This window comes from Taudactylus pleione, unplaced genomic scaffold, assembly GCF_031769625.1.
Source record: "Taudactylus pleione unplaced genomic scaffold, aTauple2 ptg000069l, whole genome shotgun sequence".
NCBI classification, from domain to species: Eukaryota; Metazoa; Chordata; class Amphibia; order Anura; family Myobatrachidae; genus Taudactylus; species Taudactylus pleione.
The window spans coordinates 2857428-2877253 of record NW_028284471.1 but is presented as its reverse complement, the minus strand read 5'-3'; the positions used below and the strand labels follow the sequence as shown (position 1 = coordinate 2877253).

Here is a 19826-nt window from a genome sequence, read left to right as displayed (position 1 = left end):
GCATGGCCCTCTCTAATGACATCCCCCGTTGGTCCTGCATGTAGGGCCGATGGAGGATGTCGCTGATGACCCGCGGGAGTGCGCATTGTCGGCGACATAGTGGGTACGCACTAGACGATGTGCCGGATCGGACGACATATCGTCTAGTGTGTACCCAGCATTAGACTTGCACATAAAGAACTGTATCATTACTTGAGGACAGTAGGGGTGTGCACATGTTACCCGCTTCTAGCAAATTGAGAGGCTCTAGTTTTGATTATGGGCACAGTACACAAAATTATTTCCTCCTTTGTGTGTAGGTCAGTGAATTTCTATCTCAACCCTCAGGTATTTCCAACAGGTCATGTTTGAGTATTCTATCTGTGGAAGCAGGTGGAATAATTACTTGGTACAGTAGATGAACGCAACTGTTCATGGTTAAAGAAATCCACAAAACATGTCCTGTTGGCGGTACTTGTGAACCCCTGGTGTAGGTAAATAGGTTATCCATGGTAAGTGTGTGTGCAAGACACATGATCTCTTGTGTACTACTGTCTGTTGCATTGTTAGGATATAATGGGCTCTTTATTGTTTGCAGTTTCCTATTGCTTCAGTTAAGTGAATTTCCTATGAATTTTGCCGTTTCCCTCCTCTCCGTGACACAGCATTAATGAAAATCATCAGCATTCAGAGGAAATAAATGAGAAATGAAGTGGAAGTATTAGTAATCTGTTAATCAGTCACTATGACCTGCCAGTTTGTCATACAGCACGTATGCCAACTAATTGTTTCCATTTTATTACCCTTTCATTTGTCAAAACAAAAACGAATGCTTATTCAAGAACTAAAACATGAATAATACAATGTCTGAGAAATTATTTCTCCAAATTTGATAATGTATTTGATAATGCCATGGAAACACTCAAATGATATCCACGGCTGATGCTCAGAGGTTTTCTAATTTAAATTTTTTTTTTACCATTCCCACTCCCCTCTGCTATCTTCATGGTTTTGAGTATTTATTACTCATGTTTAATAAATGATCTTTTCTCATCTTACAGCATTGACTGCAATCAATCATGCTCAGCTCTTCTAATATAGCAGCTACTAACATGGTGATTTCTTAGAGACATTTAGATGCTATTACTTTGTTCTGTCTCCAGTCACCCAAAAATGTGTGTCACTGGATCAGCTTTATTTTTACTGGTTTTGCAGTAGTGGCTTGTATCCTTGGTTGCAATTTAATGTGGTTTCATTAAATTTAACATTTTGGTTTTAAATTGCACAAATAGGGCAGTCTTGGCTATTTTTTTGGTTGTTTGCATCATTTTTTGTTAAAGCATAACCGTCAATAGTTTCCCCTCTGTTCAACAAGTAGAATGGTCCAACATCTAAGTCCTGGCAATGCCTCAGTTACTCACCAAGCATGTTTATTTTTGTTACCATTTTATTGTTACCAGGGTGTGAGGGCATGTGTAGCATCCATACCAGCCTGCGATTATACTAGTTGAATAGAGTATTATTGACTAAGCCAGGGGTTCTCAAACTCGGTCCTCAGGACCCCACACAGTACACATTTTCCAGGTCACCCAGCAGGTGCACAGGTGTATTCATTACTCACTGACAAATTTTAAAAGATCCACAAGTGGAGCTAATTATATTACTTGTGATTCTGTGAGGAGACCTGGAAAACATGCACTGTTTGGGGTCCTGAGGACCAAGTTTGAGAACCTGTGGACTAAGCCTTTCTACCTACTCAATGTTTTAACCATATGTTTATCTACTAGTCTTGTTTTATTGAGCTATGACTTTACATCTGTACTACATGCAAAGTGAATATATGTTTTGTGCAAAGTAATAAACTGAACAACCTAACAGACTATGGGGCTTATGCTGAGTTGAACGCTAGTTAGGCGTAATTGCTTCTGACCACCTCTATTTGTATGATTTAATAGCCGTCCTCATTATTAGTGCGCTCTTGCACCAGACGTATCCTTGATGCAAGTAATCCATCAGCGATCAGGTGTATTTACATGTTCATGGAACTCTACATTGCCTGCAAATCCGGTGACATGCTCTTTCTGAACTTGGCCTACATGAGCGTCCTATTACAGCCCAGTTATTCAATGACATGTGGATATGCACATGAGAATCTTACATATCTGCATCACTTGTAGTTTCAGAGCATGTGCAGTGCAAAGAAATGCAAGATACTCTCTCATCCATCTTTCTTTTGTCCACAAAAGATCTCTGGGATATGACTAGCTTCTAGAATCAAGGACATTTGTTTCTGTAATTGGAGCCAAAATCTTGCAACATTAACTTCTCTCCCTTTTGGGACATACATTCACCCTATTCTTCTGCAATCCTTCACTCCTTCGGTCTGCAGATACTGCCCACTCCTGGCTGTCCTGCTGCTTATCTGACCTCTTTCTCTGTTTCCTCTCATGACTCCACTTTACCCACACTTCCACTAACAGTAGATGTCCCCCAAGGCTCTTTTCTGGGAGCCTTCCTATTTTCCTTCTATACATCCTATCTTGGTGGGCTCATCAGCTTTTTTGGCCTCAAATATCATCTCTATGCTGATGACACTCAGATCTACCTCTTCCCCTCTCTCCTCACTCTTATCTCTATCTCTCTCTCTGCTGCTAGTTCATGGCTGTCCCAGCGTTTTCTTAAACTTTAACATGTCTAAGACTGAGCTGATCATCTTCCCACCCTCCTGCATAACCTCACCTCCCACAATTGAAATATCTATTGGCAGCACAACCATCTCCTCTAGCCCACAAGTGCGCTGTCTTGGAGTTATCCTTGACTTTTCCCTCTCCTTCAAGCCTCACATTCAGTACCTTTTGCAGTCCTGCCATTTCCATCTCAGAAATATTTCTAGGATAAGAACCTTTCACACCCTGAAGGCTACTAATGCCCTCATCCATTCACTGGTGATCTCAAGTTTGGACTATTGTAACCTCCTATCTGGCCTCCCTCACTCCCACCACTCTCCACTCTTATCAGCCCTCAATGCTGCTGCCCGGCTCATCTTCCTCTCCAAATGTACTATATCTGCCTCCCTCACTTGCAAGCGTTACACTGGCTCCCCTTCCCCTTCAGAACCCAATTCAAGATTCTCACTCGCTTACAAAGCCCTCTCCAATTTACATTTCTCTCAACTTATCTCCTTTCACACTCCCGCCCGCCCACTTTGCTCCACAAATGCACGCCGCCTCTGTTGCCAACTAATTACTTCTTCCCACTCCCGCCTCTAAGATTTTGCCTGTACTGCTCCCTACCTCTCGAATTCTCTCCCTATCAGACTCTCCATTTCTCTACTAATCTTCAAAAGGGCTCTCTTCTTCATCAAAGCCATCCAGTTCTCATCCTAACCCACTGCTCTGCTCCTTCCTAGCGGTCTACACCATCTATATCAGCTCTGTCTGTCTGCCCCTCCCCTTTAGGATTGTAAGCTGTCACGAGCAGGACCCTCTTCCCTCATGTGCTTCTCCTTTTCTTTACTTACACTCTTTATACTCCCTACAATGGCACCTTTGGTTGCTGCTGCCCTGTTGCTTATTTGAGTGTTATGACGGTGAATGCAGCAAAAACCATGCTCTTGTCCTGCATTGTTTTGTACTGTAAGTCACTGTTTTCTTGTTTTGCTCATTTGTAAGGTGCTGCAGAACCCTAGTGCATTGATGAGGATAAAGTACAAGAAGTTGAATCGGAAGGATTTATATATTTATTCATGTGAGGCAATTAAAGAAGAACCCAAAACTTCTAACCCTGTGATAGTCAAGACAAAATTAAACATACAGTGGGGTTCACAGGATATTTATACGTTCTACATCTAGCTCACATTAATGCAGCAAGCTTAGAGTATATAAAATGATTAGTAGTGGAGTTAGAGAAAGGACAAAACTAATATTAAAAGATTAAGCAATGTGTTTCCCTTTCAAAAGATTGAGAGCACTCATTTGAACTCTATTCCCATAGTGTATTGAGCAGTAGCTTGTTTATCAGCAGCAACCTTTAGACGTAAAGATGGGTAGGGGAGGGGCCCTAGATTGCACACCCTAAGCACAATGTGAGGTGCTACCTGCTGAGACTAGTAGTGCTGCAAGCAGCAAAAGAGAAAAAAAAATGTAAGTGCACACTCTAACCATGCTAAACCTGATAATAATATTGCATCAAAGAGGTTCTTAGCATAATAATGGCCATAACTATGGGCCTGCCCACCGCATCCAGGTGACCTCCATCTGGCAGGTCCCTACCACTCCTATGGAACAAATACAGGGCACGGGACCCCCCAGGCCAACCCAGCAGAACCGTCCCACAGCATCGTACTAGTGCAAGATTACAAGTGATGGTTAAAGAATTATAAAGAAACTCCTATGTGTTAAATCTTACATAGGTAAGAGGTTATAATATGCTGTGTGTTAGTTTTGGGACTGGTATTGGGGCACGGGGCTCTCTGAGCTGGTGTGGCTGGACTATTTCATAGCATCATAATGTACAACTTTTTCACTTCTTTAGTTTGTTTTTTATATATGTAGCACTTCATACACTTTTATCTAAATAAATCAACATGCCAGCATGTCCCAACGCGGGAGCTCAGAGTGACTTGGTAGCCATGGACACTGTAACGTAGCGTTTCGCATGCAGATACACCTGCACTCGCTCACAGATCATAGGCATGCTGCATATCATTTTAATCAACAGAAGCCGATTGTGTGATCTAGTTGCATCGTTGTGCGAATAAGATGCATTTGATGGTAAAAAGACGCTCAGCGCTACTGAGTCACGCCACAACGCAACTAGAAGGGCTGTTTAATGCGCAAGGAGGCTAGATGTATGTGGACCCATCTGTACCTTGGGGCTGCCATAGAAGTCCACTAGAGAAAAAATGTGTCCTGTTGCTTCCAGTTTTAAGCAGAATAAACTAGTTTTCCAATGGGCTGCAATCCAGAGTAACTCATAGTTTGTCTTGCACTGTATTGAGCTTTTCAGTATTTTCTATTGTGTTGTGCTGTTGTCATACAAAAGTAACATGTTTTATTAAACATTGCCATCAGAAGCGAATAGATCAGTATTGGGCCATGCCAGACAAGGGAGACTCCAATATTCCCTTTAAAAGCTACAGTTTGGAAGTGGTGAAATGGGGCAGGAAAAATTACAGTCCAGGGCACTTCTTGTAAGACTAGTATGCTGTCCTTCTGGTAAAGAAGACTGTCTCAGGAATCAATATTGACTTCTCTTGTGTAATATATGAGGAAATGGCACTCTCTCCAACAGAAAGCAGGTCATATATTAAAATCATACAGTAACCGCAAATGACAGGAACATATTTACATAATTTCTGTGTCATGGCTTGAAAAAATTATATTATGAGGTAAACACAATATACTTCTTTTTCCTCAACCCCTTATTTAAAGAAAAAAAAGATGATTGTGGTTTAGTTATGCCACAAATAATGAAAAAACTATATGCAATGTAATAGCGCTTTACATATTGTTTCCAACTGAAATAAGGAAGAATAGCTAATTACTATAAAAAAAAATCTTCGCAACCCGGAAATACTTTTTTAATGTAGAAAAATAAATACCTTTTATGTCCTAGCTGAAAACATTTTAATACAAATTGGTGTAATGGTGCATACACACGGTCAGATTTTTCCTTCAGATATGAACGATAACGATTTCAAAATCGTTCAGTCGTTCATATCTGAAGGAAAATCTGACATATCTGACATACCTGAACGATGGACGATCAACGATGCGCGTTCCCGTTTGTCAGATAACGATATCTGACATCTGATGTGTTTGCAGTCAGACTTGGACGATTCCATTCATTTAAATGCAGTCAAAAATCGTTCAAATCGTTCAAAACTTTGGTTAAATCGTTCATCTGACAAGTCTGACAAATCTGACCGTGTGTATGCTCTTTAAAATGTTAGCTATTTTGTAAGATATATTAAGGTCTGGTTCAACACGCTATATTTTGTTTTTCACATTAAAGCAAAACGTTGTTACACACTGAGAGTGCTGCAAACTTATATTATGTGGAAAAAGTTTTGCAATTCTGTGTTTATTAAGTTCTAACTTGCCTAATTTATCGCTCTACTCTGGCAGGCAACAGTATTATTACAGCTACATAAACTAATTTTCCAAGCTGTTGAGATATACTGTATACAGAAATTCTGGAATCTTATAGTTTGTCTTGCACTGACTTGAGTTCCCTAATATCTGTTTTACCCTCCTCACTTTCTCATAGTGCTGTGTTGTCCCACACACTGCCACCAGGAGCGAGTAGACCAGTATTGGGCATTTCCAGGCAAGGGGAGATTTCTATATTCCCCTGGAAAGCTCCAGTCTCCAAGTGTTGTAATCAGCCGTTACTGGTGGAATAAACTAAACCCTGGAGCAATTCTTGTAAACCTAGTCCCCACTGTGAAATCTTTCCTGTAAAGAGGACGATTTTATGACCAATATTGTTTTCTTTGATGAAATATAGGAAATGGTACACTCAAAAACAAAAAGCAGAACTGATGCTATTAATATCATTCGATACAGCAGAAGACCGGAACATATTTACATAATTTATCTATCTTCCTAATAGGATATTCAAACTGTGGACCCGATGGTTTCCGAACATTTCAGATGGCAGAGTGTCTGCACAAGACAAGACCTACATGATTGCACGCAGTGCCCTCAAGCCACAGCATGATTGACACACTGCGGATGTTTGTGAGCTGAGCTGGCCTGCACACACAGAAACGGGTGTGTTTCACCCCCATTTCCTGGGAGTGTCGCGGCCAGGGTCTGTGTCGCAGGATGCAGATTTCTTGGGCTCGCAAGCAGACAGGAGGCGGTCCAGTCTGAGTAAGTGTCAACTTACTCAGCTGGCTGATGCTGGAAACCATCGGTCACTATGTTGATACGATGCTGCGTTTTCGGACGCAGCACTAGATTGCAGATGCTGACAGCAGGCGTCTTTTTCCTTCAGACGCCTCCTGCAGCATTAGCATATTTACACATTGCTTCTGGCTCCAAAGACGCAGCAGCGATGTGTACTGCTTCCATCTGTGAATCAGACTCTCTGTTCCCTGTTCCTGGCTGCACACCATGAAATGAGCAGAGATATTTTACTCTACTATAAAATGTCATAACTGATGGCCCACATGGGGTTTATTTTATGGTAATAAATATATATATATATTATTGATACGCCTAAATCTTTATACCTAAATGTCGCTATTTAGCGCTGCAAGTCGCATAAGAAATAATTGCTTTCCAATCCAATTGTGGTTCCAAAGCACAAAAAGTTTTATTATTCAATGAAAAGTATAACACGTTGTGATCTAGACAATTAGCGCAAAAAGCAAGTACATACAAAGGTACAAGCCGATACATACGCGTGCACACTGGTCCCAGTATCCAGTCATCAATCCAGAAGCCTGTGATCATCCAAGGAGGGCTGCATACTATAATCAGTACTCAGGTTATATACCTTACACAGTTCAGCTCTAACAAAGAAACTAGTTGACAGATTTCCATTGGTTCTTGCTCCTGGACATTCTGGTACGATGCAGGTCATAGGTCAGTTCATACAGTGTCACTAGGGGTATGTCCCAGTTCCTCAGACGTTGCTTTGTGTGGTTTTCCCGCTGAAGAGCTGGTTTAAACTAGCCAAAGACACTACATACAAAGATATACATTCTAACCACTAATTCCCTATAGTTCATAACTTGCAGACGCATAATGCAATCTCCTTGCCGATAGAACCGGAGATCTGCAAATAAACAGTGATTTAGAATGGTACCAAACATGACTTGTTTCCTAGTTTCTGTACCTTAAATATCATATACATTCCATTTCATAACATAAGCATTTGCTAATAAAACCTCTAATATTAAGTTTTATGTGCGGGAGCGTTTTTATTAGTGCGTGCATGTATGAGAGTGAGAATATTGTGTACTTTCGCTAGTATGCGTTGTGCGTCTGTTTTGTGCTTTGATGTACAGCGCAACTGTGTGTTGTGCGTCTTGTATATTTTATATGTGTTATCTAATGTGCGTATCGGTTTAGATTGGACTTTCAACAATATGCAGTAACAAAACAGAAGCACGACGCTAATAACCAAGTATAGCGTCGCACTCAATGGTATCGTGCTGACGATGCAAAATGGCGTTGTCAGAGGCGACACCAAATGGCGTCGCCAGATATTAATTTCAAAGATTTGGTCTCAGCCAATCATCTGGCTTCGACAATATCTGAACAGGTAACGGCGCTAGACTTCAGCTACAGTACTCCATAGTATATAATACAAATTTAAACCATTAGAACATTAAATAACAATAGTTCTTAGAGTTGGATGTAAGAGTTCTTTCTCTTTAGCACACTTCCCCTTTAGATGTTTGGTTGGCAGTTTATCTTTCAATATACTGATTAAGTAGATCAGTCCGGACAATCTAAAATGGTAGAGAAAGGCCATGCGCCTAATAGTGTAATATTTAAGACTGAAAAGTGTGAACAGTATGTATATGATATTGTTCGTACCAAAAAGAAAAATAAGTGATACTGATCTGTCCAGGGATTCCTGGATTAGTAATCTATTTTGTGCCAAAATGTTAAATACGGACCTTTTGACTTTCTCAACCCTATATAGCCATGTTGACCTAAATACAAGTCTACATAGTACTGGTCGAGTTAATGACCATGTTGGCTTTTTGACTGTCGACCTTCTGAATGTTGCCTTTTTACTGTCAACCAGTCATATCACACCCTTTTGTCTTGTATTTCATGTCTTTTGCCTAAAGCCGTTCTTTGGGCTGAAGAATCTGTGACACTTTAAAACGTTGCACGATGCATTATTTGGAGACCAGAATAGACAGATTACTGTATATGGAGAGTCTTACAGTCTGGCTGTATACTCCTCTCCATTTTTTGCATATGAACTTTCCAAAGATTAGGTAATGAGAACAATTTTTTCCTTGTAACAATTGCTACATGCTATTAAATAGACGCTACATTGTATGGTCAGCTGCCATACCTACCAACATACGGAATTACACTTTTGCCCTTGACCCTTAGAACATCACGGTGACTTGTGAATCATTCCCTTTTGTGTGCTTGTTGGCTGAAGGAGGATTACTCTGCAAAACTGCACCAAAAGCAATTATTTAGTGGAGTGTATGGACTGAAATAGGCCATGTACTGTAAGGTAATGAGACTAGAGCTTTCATTCATTTCTGTTTACAGAAGGCCCAACCTGTCCTCACTGCAAAATGAAAGGATCCGTTCCTTTTAAATGCACATTGTGTGACTTCTTCTGTTGCAAAGCCTGCTGGGAACAGTTCCTTAAGGTTTGTCAGTGTTATGTTTGGGAGGAGGGGGTGATGTTAATTGTCATTGCCGTAATTACGATATATTTACAGATATCCCATGCTTCTGTATTTTACATCCGTCTTGTTTTATTTTTGTGTTCCAGGAAAACAAACCATGCCCCTCTTGCAGAACTAGCATTAGGAAGCGACAGCTAGCACAGATATTCTTCTTGGCACCATCCTGAGGTCAGCAATAAGGCATTACCTGGATCAGGCCAACCCACAGAATACACTACTGGGGACATTTCCTTCATTTACATTTCTGCATTGCTTTTGCTGTGGGAAATTCTTTCCTAACGATATATATGGTAACTGCTGAGGTCACTTCCCAACTTTCAGTTCCAGGGACTACCTACAGTCACTGCAATTCAGTGCCGATTTTTATATAGAGTAAAAAAAAAAAAAGCCATGACCCTCTGTCATGACCCTTTCTACCTGGTCCCAACGATCCAGTTTATGTTCCTATAGCAGTTGCAAAGGCTGAAATAAATATTTTACAAATAAAAAAAAAACCTCCTGTTAGCTCCAAGTAACTGCAATAAGTGAGGTAATTAAAAACATTGGAAGCAGAGCACTATGTACCAGGTGGAAGGGGTCAAGTGAAATCGGTAGTCCCTTTTATAGAAGATTTTACAATTCTAACTCATGAGACTTATTCTGTTTTATTATAACAAGTCTGTTAGATCATACCCTTCTATGTTGTGTATATGTACAGTTTCATACATGATCCAGATGTTTGTAATTGTAATAAAGCAAAAACTCATATTTTATTGCTGATTTTTACAAATGGATGGATTTTTAACTATCGTCTAACAAGGCTGATAGATTATTATATGTGATAAGTAGTCACAAAGATCTTACTGTTGAGAATAGTCTGGTTTATGATGTTCAGTGAAATTGTATATCATTCCCTATGTATGGAGAATGCAGAGTCCTTTGGGTTCAATGAACCTGTTTTTTTTTTTTTTTTTCTTATTCTGGAGACCTTTCTGAATAAAAGGGCCTGGTGGTAATTTTGGGTAGTCGATAGGGAGAAGTTTGACATAACAAATCTTTGAATACATCTTATGCCATGTTGTGCTTGCCATCTATAGCATTTCAGTTTATTTTATCTGTGTAAATTTGTGTTGTAAACTTGTAATACTTTTTCCTGTGAAATAATTTATCACTCATAAATAATGCGATTGATATAAATTGTGACTGCTGCAGATTTTATAACTGCTGTGTTTTTGTTGTTGGTTTGTTTTCAGTTTGTGTGCTTGTTCTAACTTGCTATTTTATGATTAAAGATGTTTGTTTTTTTTCCAGCTAACTCTGAGCTTGTGAAACTTTGAGTTTTTGCAGGTGACACAGATACAAATCTGCAAATTCAGAGGTAGATTGTATTTTAAAAAGTTTAACAAATATTTTGTCTCTTAAAAAAAATTACCAAATTTAAAGTGTAAGCCTTTTTATACGATTTAAGAGTATATTTGTATATATTTTGTAATGAAGCTTACTTTGTAAAATCAGCAACAAACAATATGTATAAATTACTTCTGTCATCATTATATAAGTGCTTCTCCTCATGAAATCCCTTCTGACAACATATTCCTCCCTATCTGATTTTGATTACCCTTCTTTGTAATTTCACTCCCTCTATTTTATTTTATTTAAGTCTTATCCCCTTTTCTTTTTCTATATATTTATTTGACAACACGAACTATATTGATATATCGATACGTTGATGACAAATTGTTAAAGCATCAGCCAGTGTTTGTACTGATTATACAAGTTAGGCAGTCTGAATGACACTGCTTATATGTTACTCTAGATTTCTTTACAGTGTATTATATTGATCATTCTACAGTACATATAATTTCTGTTTATTTGATGATCACCTGATTTGGATGTAATTATCCTCAAATTAAATCTGAAAGTCTGCAGTTAAAGCACATCTTGTTTGTTTCATTTCAAAGCCATTGTGGTGGTGAATAGAGGCCAAAATATGAAAATTCTGTCCATGTCCCAATATTTATGGACCTGACTGTATGCAAGTTAAAATAGTGAGACTGTACAGAAATTCAAGTCACTAGTCATTCTCACTAAGTCACAACTGAATTGCATAGTATACCTGCTGTGAGAAGTTGTGCCAGATATATTGGAATTGCAGAGAGAGAGAGTACAATGAGCTGCAAAACAAGAAATGTGGAAAAGTAATTGCACAGATGTCATCTTTTGTATTGCAGCTTATTGCTCTGCTCTCTCTCTACAATTCCAAAGCCCTAGCACATGTACTATGTGCAATTCTATCGCATGGACATGCCCCAGTGATGCATAGCCATGTCCCTTGTGATTTGTGGCCACGCCCATTTTGTGTGGGCGGTTGCAGAGAGTACTTGCAAGATATTTATTCTACTTGCACCACTGTATATTGGCATTTATTCTGTTTGGATAAGTGTATATGTAGTAGATATACCACTCTCGGGTATATGGTTGCGCTCTAATATAAGCACGCCTGTTGTGACAAAATAGTTCTACGTCAAGATGGTGTAGGTTGAAACAGATACAGAATAGGAGGAATAATTAGTTCAGAATAGACTGCAATTTTAATTATTTTTAATCCATAAACATTTAACTGGATAACAGTAACAATGTAAGTGAATAACACAGTTGAAATTTTTCTGTCAGATATTTTTATTTCTGACAGTGAGGCAGTGATGTACTGAGTATAGTAGTTTTTGTATGTTATGCTATTAATTCTTGTGGAGTGAAAGTGGGAAGTAGATCAGACGTGCGATTATGCTGGGATGTGTGTGGTCATTGGGAAATATTTCAGGGTCATGTGTCCAATCATGTTAGTGGGATTCCTATAATTTTACCGCACTATATATATAGATATATATAGATATATATATATATATATATATAGATATATGAGAGAGAGAGTTGGTGCTGGACAGCGGTACAATAATGAGTGTCTGCAGGCAACAGTCAAGCATGGTGGAGGTTCCTTGCAAGTTTGGGGCTACATTTCAGCAAATGAGTCCTGGAGGTATTGATATGGCCCCAACAGAGCCCTGATCTCAACATCATCGAGTCTGTCTGGGATTACATGAAGAGCGAAGGATTTGAGCAAGCCTACATCCACAGAAGATCTGTGGTTAGTTCTCCAAGATGTTTGGAGCAACCTCCCTGCAAAGTTCTTTCAAAAACTGTGTGCAAGTGTACCTAGAAGAATTTATGCTGTTTTTGAAGGCAAAGTTTCGTCACCCCAAATATTGATTTGATTTAGATTTCTCTTGTGTTTATTCACTTTGCATTTTGTTAATTGATAAAGTAAACAATAAATATTTCTATTTTTGAAAGCATTCTTTCTTTCAAGCAATTCATAGATTAGATTTTTTTGATCTGGGGAGGCACAGAGGAGGAATTTAATATTATGCATTTTGAGTTAAATAATTTGGATTGCACTGTGCGCTTTACTGGAAGCTGTAGCCGTGACTCTATCAATTTTTTTTACGTCACTGTGTACTGTGTAAGCACGAAATTGGGGACCACGCTGATCACAAAAGATACACATCGCAACAGTAACCATCCTTCAAAACTGAAGGACAGTCTCCAGGTCTCTCAATTCATGAGAATACTGCGTAATAACACAGACCCAGTGGTGGCTGAGCAACAATTTCTTGATATGAAAAACGTTTTTTTGGAACATGGCTGCAGGAAAAAGGCCATAGAAGGATGCCTCACTAGAGCACGTTGCATGCGTTCAAAGACACGCAAATGAACACAAATCGGATGTAGTTTGTTACTTAATATGATGTAGTTTCAAACTCTGTGGCGAAGTCCCTCCACAAACATTGGCCCATTGTAAGGTCTGATCCTAATTTGTGTGATGTGTTGCAGGAACCACCTATGATGGCATTTAGGAGGGGTAAGAACTTGAAACAACTATTGATGCATCCAGTCCAGGACATTAAAGGATAACACCTGGCTTTTAACCCATGCATGCAACCCTGGATGCATTAAATGCACTGGTTGCGCAACATATAGGCAAATTATACCTGGCTCGAGTTTTCGTCATCCTCATAGTGACCGTCCCATTCGTAAAAACTGCACTGTCTATTAGACTATTTGTTCACGTGCCCCTATGGGCTTACATACATGAGCATGACATCATGCAGATTTCGTGACAGGATGGCTAACCACAGGTGTACCATCAGACCAGCATTATTGAGCAGGAGTTCTGACAAACCGATAGCTCAGCATTTTCTCCTAAGAGGACATCAAGTTTCCTCTTTACATTGCCGTATTATAGATGGGATTCTGCCCCTTCCACGCAGTGGTGACCACATGTTGCTTTTGAAGAAGCTTGAGGCAAGATGGATTTTTTGCCTGGAGACAGTAGCACCACATGGATTGAACGAATGCAATCCTTTGAATGTTTTTTTGCGTTGATTTGGATTCTAATTGTGGGACCTATTTTTTCATTTTTGTATGTTTTATTTTTTTACATATATTTTCTGACCAATGTACAGTTTTCTATTGTTTTTTTTTTTTTTATGTATTTGTTTTGGCGATTGTATTTAGTTTATATGTTTTCTCCCACATGTACCAGGTCTCTATGAATACCACTGCCATGATTACATTCCTGTTCGTGATCTATGTTAAGTGTATAATATGCTCCCTGTTTGGGGCGAGTACAATGTTATCTTGTATCCTACATTTTATCAGTAGGTAGTCGTTCCTGTGCCAGCACTATGCGTTCCAGCTGGAATGCGGAAGAGATTTGGCATCTGTGGTTGTCATGACCACCAGCCGGGGTTTGCTATGTGGAGCGCGGGCCAGCCAGATTTAATTGTGCTCTGGTCAGATGGATGGCATGTTGTGCGTGGCACGTGTACCAACCGGATGCTTTTGCCATTGGCCGGATGTGAGGTTGCTCACCCGGCGTGCAGATCAGATCATGCTTAGGTCTAGACTATACAAGGCTGATGGACCTCTGACGTCACACCCACGTGACTCGGCCTGAAAGGGGGAGGGGTGGGGATGCTAACAGACCAAAAATGTTCCCTCGCGGGCTCGCTACACTCGCCACGCTTCGGGCACGGTGGCTCGCTGCGCTTGCCACAAATATTTATTCCCCCTCTATGCTCTAGTGGATGGTAACACAGGAGCGGTCCAGCCTCCTGCAGCGGTCACGTGGTGGATACATCACAGAGGTCCTTTAGCCACATAGGAAATAGCAGCAACCATCAGATCATGGCTTACTGGAGTTAGCGTCCCTAGGTAAGTGAGATGCTTTGCATCTTTTATCTACTGTGACGTATGACACGAGCACTCCGCGCTGACGCGTGGTAATTGCTTGTGGCGCCTTTTTTTGGTATTTATGGGGGCCAGGTAGATGTGGTTAGTGTGATGCCGGTTTCTGGGTGGGCTATATGCTCTGATGCAGTTGCTGTGTGGTTGTGCCTCCTGAGGATGGTCCCGTATGGACCAAAACGTTGAGACCTCCTTAAGCCTTATCTGTGGTATGGCAAATATGGAATAAATCCTATCAATATTTTTCAAAAAAATCTGGTGAGTGCTCCAATTTTTTTGCTCTATGAATTTCTACTCTAGTCTAAAAGTCCTGGTTGATCTAAAAAAAACACTCTAAAAGATTTAAAACCGGTTCTAAAAACAGCAATAATTCATAAAGTGCTTATCTTAATAGCTCATTAGGCAAGCGGCAGCTTACCTAATGGACTATTAAGATAGGCACCTTATGAATTATTGCGTTTTTAGAACCTGTTTTAAATCTTTTAGGAACTTTTAGAGTGTTTTAGAACATCCTTTTTTTCAATTCTCCCGTATTTGTGACATCAATTGCTTCTTATTTTTATTGTTAATATTTTTTATCATCTATTTATATATAAGGAACATTTGTATTATTTATAGCAATTTGCACTTCACTGTATGCACCTTATTTGTTGCACGTGGACTTATGCAGTCCTGAGGGTCATTAGTATAGCCTATTTGAACAAGTGAAGGCTCATTTTTTATATGTTTTGTTTGTTTTTCTGAATAAAAGGTATAATTAGTTATATATGTTTCCTATAGCACTCTTTGCACATACACTCTTTAATCTTTGGTGTATCACACTTTCACAACACGAGTACGTTAGTCACTAAGACCATATACACATACTGTTAATAAGGTGCATACCCAATGCTCCATTTCATTTGGTCCAGCTGACACCCTTTATTCATAGGGAGCACATACCAATTATATATAATATATTTTGTTCACTTTTTGAGCACTCACATCTTCAATTAAATTGACACCGGTACCTTACATATCACTATATATATGTATATATAAATGCAGAAAGCTGGCACTCCCTTGCTTGCATGACATCTTACATCCAGTGCCTTCCCAATTACCTTTCCTTGCAGAGAAAGGATGAAAGTATGTGGCAGCACTCTGGATGATCTGGATGACTTAAGAATAAATAGTCACAAACCTATTTGTTTTATCAAAGAACCTTTGTTAGAGTTCTTTCTTCAGAATACAAAAAAAAAATTAGTATCCTGAAGAAATGATTACAGCGCCAATTATAAGTCCACTCTAAGAAATGTGTGATTGTGTGTAATAAACCCTTGTGTTAATTGTATAGAGATTATTCAATACTAACCTTATTGGACTGCCTTTTTTCTAACGAGTGTCACAATTGTGGCAATGTAGATGATGAGGGGCGCTTAAAAGTGCTTTGTACAGTGCAGAATCGGAACAAAAATGTCCAAATAAGAAACATTCTTGTGATTAGTGAAGTGAATATGTGCAGCAATACATTAATTATAAATTTATGATAAGATTTCTTAATCTTAACTTATCCTAAAACAATTTGCAAAGCAAGTAAAGTGTCTCAGTGCATAAAATATGCAACAAATAGACCTCAAACGTTTCTGAAATAAATATATAAAACACAATTTATCTAATAGAATAAAAAAGTTACTAAGCATCAAACAATGCTTACACATTCAACAAAGCACAAAGAAAAAACACAAAATAGTTAAAAAAAAAAAAAAAAAAAAATGATAAAAGATAAAAAAAAAATGCAAAAGGCAAAGTACTTCGCCCCTACTAGCAATATGAACAAGTTTGAAACATTCATTGATTTGAACAAATTCTTGAGGAACCTCACACTTAAGAGACATTTTTAAATAAAAAAAGATAATGTCATCAGTAATTATAATGCAAGAGAATCAAAATCCGGCTTTAAGGGCAAATCAAAATATCCCATATAATCCAAAGGAGGCCACATCAGTATCTTCTACGAGATGGTAAAGAAGGATTTATGCGATGGAGAGTTTGAACCAGCAACAAAACAGAATTTGAAAAATAGAGAAAAGGAAGCCCTTAAGAACTTACGGAAGACTAAAGCCATTGTTTTAAAACAAGAGGGGGGGGTACTAGTATTAATGGTTCGGTCATACTCCTAAGGGACAAGGATTCATATACACTGCTAGAGAATGATCCTCTTGAAGAATATGTTGATGAATTGAGAGCAGCATTAGTTTATGGACTTCATAATGGTATTCTGGATAAGGATGAGTTCCAGTACCTTATGAAAACTAGTCCCCATATTTTATTTTCTCCCTAAGATCCACAAATCTATGGTAGAACCACCAGGAAGACCCATTATTGCCTCTCTGAGTATGTTGACATAAAAAAACTTCAATCATAAATTTATTTGGGCAACAGTCGCAGGAATTGGGAGGTCTTAACATAACCTGTATTCGCTCTTTTGCAGTGGCAGCCAACTATAGAATCGCTCTGGATTGGATTGGAGGGCTTAATGTTTATACAACAAGGATATTGGATCAATCTTTTTTGCAAAACTGGGATTTAGTCTCTCTTTTTCACACGCCGCCGTAGTCTATTCCAGAATCTGTTAAAAATGTATTGTTGTCAACCACTTGTATGGCATGGCGATCTGTCCGCTCAAAATTAAAAATTTCTCGATACCACTCTTTTTTTTGCCTTTATGGGGTAATCCTCACTTTACGCTGCAAAATCCTACCCAGTTTTTCGTACCTGGTATTATGGGGGTCTTCGTTATATTTATCAATTTCTCCAAATGGAGACTTTATCTATTCTCACACATTCTCAGCTAAAAGAGAAACACCCATTGCTAGTTATCTCTCTATTTAATTATTTTACAAGCCAGTAGCTATGTGCAACAAATTTTGTCATCTCTCACTGATGAAGACAGGGAATGCAGGTTGGATGCAACTGTGAGGTGTGGGTCTGGGAGACCCTTTTCTACTTCATTTACGATAATTCCCGTTCACGACTTAATTTAGAATCCGGTAATGTAGGTCTGTTAAGATGGAGGACGGATTTCCCTGAGCTTACGATGAGAACCATTTTAGAAGCTAACCTAAGATTAAATAAACAGTTTCTATTTTCTATGCCGAAATGCATCACAAAATTTTACATAGATCTTATTTTACGCCCAAATTGAAATTTCTTGCTGGGACACTCCTAACTCTAATTGTTACAAATGTGGATCGCCTGAGGCGGACATTGACCATTGTTTATGGTCTTGTTCAAAATTACAAACAATATGGAGGTCACTTCAAGATTATATTAACACTGACTTGAAGATTAGATTTACTATTTACTCTAAGACATTCTCACACTAATTATTCAAGGGAAAACGCATACTACTTATTAAGCTAGCTGCGACCACTAAGAAGACTATACTTTCCCAATGGATAAATCCCGATCCTGTCCCTATTTCTTTATTACAGTATATCTTCGGATTTCATTCTTGTTCTCAATGGACTGGACTGACACCTCACTATTGAAAGAGAAACACACACAATCCTTTTTTGACATATGGCTTCCATATATCAATACTTTATCAATCACAGTAAGAGAGGCACTGAGAAAGTGCTTTCATCTCACTACATGGTACAATATGAAAGTACTTACTTCAGGAGTTCCATTCTAAGAGGACTGATCTTCCCCCTTTTCTTATATTAATGAACATATTGGCATTATATGTGTTCTGTAATGTATTTTATTGATTTCTGGATATCAATGCTTATTCCGGTTCGATAAGTTATGCTATGCAAATTCTTCTATAAAAGCAATGGTTTTGAAACTGTATCTTGGTTGTATACATTGAAATGTTGACTGTAATTTCTGCATGTCAATAAAAATATTTTGAAAAAAAAACTTCAATCTAAAGGACAAGACAAATGTTTTTTTGCAAGTAATAGAGAATTTATTGGACGGAAACATATTTTTGGGCCACCATCAATGTACAGTCGCTATACACATGTATGGAACACACAAAAGGAATGAATAATAATAAAATAATATGAACTTAAAATTCACCTCTAACAGTGCCCACTCAATTGAATTTTTGGCTTTGGTGATAAAATTTAAACAAAGAATTTAATCAAAAAGGCTGACTCCAATAGCTATCTCCACTACAAAAGTAATCACTTGAAGAAATGGAAGGACAACATACCGTACTCACAATTCCATAGGATCAAACGTAATTGTAGTGACAAAGACACGTGATCAACAAACTGTAGTCTACCATCAGAGGTTCAGGGATAAAGATTACTCAAAAGACATTTAAAAAAATCAACCCAGAAAACAAAGTCTGTTGAGATCAGTGTTATTGTCTTAAAAAAGAAAAAAAAATACATTGATTCCATTTATTACCACCTAAAGTGGACAGGAACAGAGAATATTTCCCTTATCCAAACACTGGAAAATATTGTTGATGGATCTGGTGCTCAAGGACATACTCCTACCTAAGCTGTCAATCGTATGTAGGAAGACTAGAAGCTTAAAGGATACCTTAGCCCCTAGCATGTTAACTAATGGCACCATGAAACAAAAGGAGATGTTACCCAGATACATGGGATTCTATAAATGTGGCCAGTGTAATGTTTACAAATTTCTACATCCACAGAGAAGTACAGTACCTTAAAAAATCATGACAATATAAAGGAGTACAAAATCAAACATTTCATGAACTGCAACTCTACATCTGTCATTTATATACTTGAATGCACATGTGGCCTCAAGTACGTGGGCAAAACTAAGAGACTCAAACTTAGAGTACAAGAGCACATTAGTAATATCAAAAATAAGATTGAAAGGCACATGGTCTCAAGACATTTCACTTTATACCATGGATCTAACCCAGAAGCACTCTCCTTCAAGGCCATTAAACATGTCACCATGGGAGAAAGGGGAGGGGACTTTAGCAATAAACTGTCACGACGGGAGATGTTATGGATATTTTAATTATATAACCTATCACCAATGGGATTTAATGACAATTATGAGAGAGCCTGTTTTTATGAATAATATTTCCTTATTTGTTGTTCATCATTTTCTATTCTTACGTGGTAACTTTATTATAGCATGGATAGGATCAGAGCCCTGTAAGAGGATGGGAGCATTACAATAT

At 38.6% G+C, this 19826-nt stretch overlaps 1 protein-coding gene across 4 annotated transcripts in view; it reads left to right on the top strand.

Annotated features, from left to right (window-relative positions):
- Nucleotides 1–11292, top strand: part of RTEL1 (regulator of telomere elongation helicase 1) — a 140400-nt gene extending 129108 nt beyond the window's left edge. For 3 of the 4 annotated variants that reach the window (XM_088467037.1, XM_088467035.1, XM_088467034.1), the window contains 2 exons: nucleotides 9237–9340; nucleotides 9466–11292. In XM_088467037.1, the coding sequence (XP_088323163.1) occupies nucleotides 9237–9340; nucleotides 9466–9546 (185 nt within the window). In that variant the 3' untranslated portion in view covers nucleotides 9547–11292. The remainder of the gene's footprint in view (nucleotides 1–9236; nucleotides 9341–9465) is intronic. The other variant, XM_088467036.1, reaches the window with a different exon arrangement.
- The last annotated feature ends 8534 nt before the right edge of the window (nucleotides 11293–19826 follow it).